Source organism: Condylura cristata, unplaced genomic scaffold (assembly GCF_000260355.1).
Source record: "Condylura cristata isolate star-nosed mole 26May11 unplaced genomic scaffold, ConCri1.0 scaffold00033, whole genome shotgun sequence".
Lineage (NCBI taxonomy): Eukaryota > Metazoa > Chordata > Mammalia > Eulipotyphla > Talpidae > Condylura > Condylura cristata.
The window spans coordinates 19040389-19044505 of NW_004567134.1; the positions used below are offsets into that span (position 1 = coordinate 19040389).

The window sequence follows — 4117 nt, forward strand, 5'->3', positions numbered from 1 at the left end:
GCACGTCCCCCGCGCCGCCCGCCTCAGACCCCGGAGGCCCCGCTGCGTCTGTCTGCCCTGCTGTTTCCCACCGGGCCAGGAAATGTCCCCTTGCGGCCGCCTGGCCAAGCGGGCGATGGCCCTCTGGGCAGGGGCCTGGGGGGCCCCGCGGGGGCCAGGAGGCCTGTGGCAGGGCCCAGGTCAGAGCCTGTCCGGGAGGACATTTGTGTCCCTTCCACGGTGGCTATTTCGGCCACAGTGTTGCCACCTGAATGCCGAGCCAGGGGAGCAGCCGGAACGGGAGCGACCCCCCACCCGGCCCCACAGGGGTCCCGGGGGTCGGGCAATCCCAGGGGCGTCTCCTGGCCTGTTTCGGGGAATGTGTGCCAGAGACGCTGCAGGCTGCGCTTCCCAGGTCCCGGGGCGAAGGATGGAGGGTCCACTCCCCAGCCGGGGAGGGGTGGGGCCTCACGGGCTGGCGGTCACTCTTGACCACAGCACCTCAGGGAGGGTCCGAGGCCAGAGAGGCGGAAGTGAGGCAGCGCCCACCTGCCTCGTCTCTGCCCAGGCCCTGGTGTCCACACCCCTGTCGGACGCGCTGCCCACCGCCCTGGGGTGTCGCGCATGGGCCCTCAGCGTGCCGCTCCCAGAATCCAGAGAGCCCCAACTCTCGCTGGCTTGAGGGCAGAGCCCGGGGGTGCCTTCTCCCCATGCCAGGCCCAGGGCTCCCGGGTGGACAGCTGGAGCCCCTGCTGCCCCTGCTGCCCCTGCGCTGGCTGTGCTCACCGCAGTGGACGTGCAGTCCACAGGCTCCAGCCCCTTCTCCCCAGGTCTCCCGGCCTGGTGGCAGGGAGGACACTGCTGGACCAGGGCTGGCGGCCTGCAGTGGACACCATGGCCACCTGCCTCCTCTGACCCTCCCATCATACACACCAGATGTCCTGGCCGAGGCTGAGCTCCAGGGAAGAGGAGGAGGGACGCAACTCTGCCCCGCCCTGAAGACCCCCACGGCCGGCCCCTGCCCCGGCCTGGGCACCTCTGGGGTGGCGCCGCCCTGTTCTGGGGGACATGCTTTCCAGAAAACACCTGTTGCTGCCTCTGAAGCCTCAGGCTGAGGAAGGGGGGTGTTTGGTGGCCAGACAGGGCCAGACAGGGCAAGAGGCGGATGGGGGCGAGTGGGGCCCCCACCGGGGCCCTGGCCCAGAGCCGCTGAGACGCCCAAAGGCCGAAAGCAAAGCCAGGGGCTACACAGCGCCCACAGCGGGGGCCTGCTGGGGTCAGCCCAGCACCGGATGGCGCCAGAGGGGGACAAGCCAGCCTGTCCTCCCCCACAACCGCAGTGACCCGACAGGAGGGCACGGAGCAGTGGCCATGCATGGCGGCAGCCGCCTCCCCCAGACAGTGCCAGGAATGGTCGCTGCGGTCAGCAGGAGCCGGGGCAGCACTGGCCAGTGTGGTGACCACTAAAGGTCACCAGAGGGTCAGGAAGCCCAGTGCGCGAGTTGAGGGGTTGGGCCGCAACATCACCAACAGCCCCTCAGACACACCATGGACAGGATCCAGCGGGTCTGCGGGGGTCCGGATGCCCCTCCCCCTCCCCCCTGTCTTTTTCCCTTCCGGAGGCCAGGGGGGTACTGCCCCACCTTCCTCTTCCTTTGGGGCCTGAGGCATCTCCCTTCAGGCACTGCTGACTCTGGCTTATATTCTCTTCAGGGCGCCCCACCCCCCACGTCTGATTGGATCATTTTTCAATCCTGTGGTTGATTGGGCCACTGAGCACCAATCAGCTGGTAGCTCTCACCTGATTGGTCCAGTCCAGATCCACTGCGTGCACAGTTGCATAAAAGGGGCACGCACTGCACCGAGGCTTCCACCCGCTTTGGCCGCTTATGGGGGCCTCTGAGTCTGGAGGCCCGGCAGGCCGTGGACCAGCCCCCACCCCAGCGCCCGCGCAACCCGCAGCCGGGAGAGGGGGCCGGCCGGCCCTCAGGAGGCTGTGACCCGCCCCTGCGCGCACCCCTGGCTGAGCCGCCCCCGCCGCACGTGAAGCTGCCGCTGTCTTCTGTCCGTTCTCAGGGGCCCAGCAGAGTTGGGGTGCAGACGTGGAGACCCAGCGTGTGTCGGGCTCTGTCGTGGGGGCTGCGCTCACAGCAGACAGATCGGTGACCTGGGAGGAACCAGGCCCTCCTTCCGCTGGGACCCAGCTGGCCAGCCCACGTGCTTGGGCACTGGACACCCCACGCAAGTGGACTCCCGTGACAACCTGTCATTGTGGCTGAAAACATCGTAACTGCCCCAGTCGGTGGCTTGTGGCCAGCCCTGCGCCTCCCGGGCCAGGGTGCCCGCCTCTGCTCTGGGTGGGGAGGGGGCTGCCGGGCCGGGCCTTCCTCTCTGGTCCAGCCTCGGGGTCCCCCACACGTGGGGCTGGTTGTTCAGCCTCAGGGACTCTGCGCGGTGGCAGAAAGGTGACCTCCTACACCGCTCACCCTCTTGGTGCCCTGGGGAGCATGGTGGGGGCCCCCGGGGAGCGTGGGGGACGTGACGTGGGGAGTGCAGTGGGGGCCCTGGAGGAGCGTGGGGGACATGATGTGGCGTGGTGGGGGCCCTCGGGGAGCGTGGGTAGCACGGTGGGGGCGCTGGGGAGGCGTGGGAGACGTGACGTGGGCGTGCGGTGGGGGGGCTGCTTGCCAGCGTGCCTGCACGCGGGGACACGCCCCAGGCAGTGCGCGTGGCAGGTCTGGGTGAGCTCCGTGGCCGCCGTGGCTCTGCGGCACCCACTCCGAGCCAGGGGCCACGTCAGGGGGCTGCATCCTCAGAGGCTACCTCCTTAGGGGGTTGCATCCCCAGGAGCTATGTCCTCACTGGCTGTGTCCTGGGGGCTGCGCCTGTGGGGGTCTGCGTCCTGGGGGGGGCTGCATCCTGGGGGGTGCTGCGCCTCAAGTGGTGGCATCCTGGGGGTTGTGCCTGGGGGGGCTATGTCCTGGGGGGTTGCATCCCAGGGGCCCACAGCCCCCCACCCTGTCCGTGTCATAGGCTGCCCCTCGGTAGAAGCTTGAGGCAGAGAGTGGGGGCTGCCTGCGCTGGTGATGGCTGGTGCCCACGGGCCGGGCTGGGGCTGGACACCACTGGGTGCTGCTGTGGCCCGGTGACTGCGTCTCTGGCCTCGTGGGGTCCCCGGGTCGCCGTAATGAAGACTGAAGGTTTAATTGTGGCGAGTGCCATGCGTTCTGACCTGATCGTCCCTAAATCGATTATGGCCTCCCCAGCGCCTGCCCGGGGGTGCGGGGCCACGGCCAGTGATGGACAGGGCGGTGTTGGGGTCAGAGGCCCAGGCCGAGGGCACGTGTGGGTCACCGCGGTCGAGGCTGACCCTGAGATCCATCCACTGAAGGAGCCCCCGCCTCCGCGCCCGCCTGGTCCCGGGGGCGCTCCCAGCTGATGTCCACTCTGGCCGGGGCGCGGACCTTGTAAACCTGCAGGGGCAGCGGCCCCTTTGCCGGGACCGAGACCAGGCGGTGGCCGTGGGCAGGGGCCAGGCCAGGGCCGGGTGCTCCGTGCTGGCCGCGGCGGCCGGCAGGTGCGTGGCGTGGGCGGCCCATCCCCCGCAGTCCCTGCAGCCCCGTGCCGGGTGCCCTGGACACAGGCCGGCCCGAGAGCCCTCGGAGCAGCCACACGAGGCCGGGCCTGTCCAGGTGGCGGCCGTCCAGCTGCCTGACGTCGCCCGGGAACAGAACAGAGTCCTGCCCTGGCCCTTCAGAGGGGAGGTGCGGCCAGAGAGCGGACACGGCGTCCCCCGCAACCCCCCAGCCCGCAGCCCCCACCTGCATGCGGGTGAGCTTGCGGACCGGGCCTGAAGGGCGCCCCACCGCCGGCCACTGGGGAGCGGCCGCTCAGCGGGGCTGTGAACCCCAAGGCAGCGAGTAATGAACGGCCTCTGAGGTCCGGTGCTAACTGGGCCCCCGCCGGCTGCCGTCTTATTGGGGGGAGCCGGTGGGGGACAAGGCGCCTGCGACCCGGCCCCTCCACGCTCCCTGCTGCCAGCGCCAGGCCCCCCACTTCCAGAAAGAGCAGCGGAGGGACAGGTAGAGGCGAGGCCCCCCCACCCCGGTGCAGGACATGGCCCCAGCGGCCGGCCGTG

General features: G+C 70.2%; 1 protein-coding gene across 1 annotated transcript in view; it reads left to right on the plus strand.

The window, feature by feature from the left end:
- The window catches only part of LOC101624815, a gene marked incomplete at its 5' end in the record, with an annotated part of 30813 nt that overhangs the window by 7792 nt on the left and 18904 nt on the right, over nucleotides 1–4117 (plus strand). The window contains 3 exons of the mRNA XM_012732100.1: nucleotides 2056–2141; nucleotides 3371–3556; nucleotides 3623–3810. Coding sequence (XP_012587554.1) covers nucleotides 2056–2141; nucleotides 3371–3556; nucleotides 3623–3810 — 460 coding nt within the window. The remainder of the gene's footprint in view (nucleotides 1–2055; nucleotides 2142–3370; nucleotides 3557–3622; nucleotides 3811–4117) is intronic.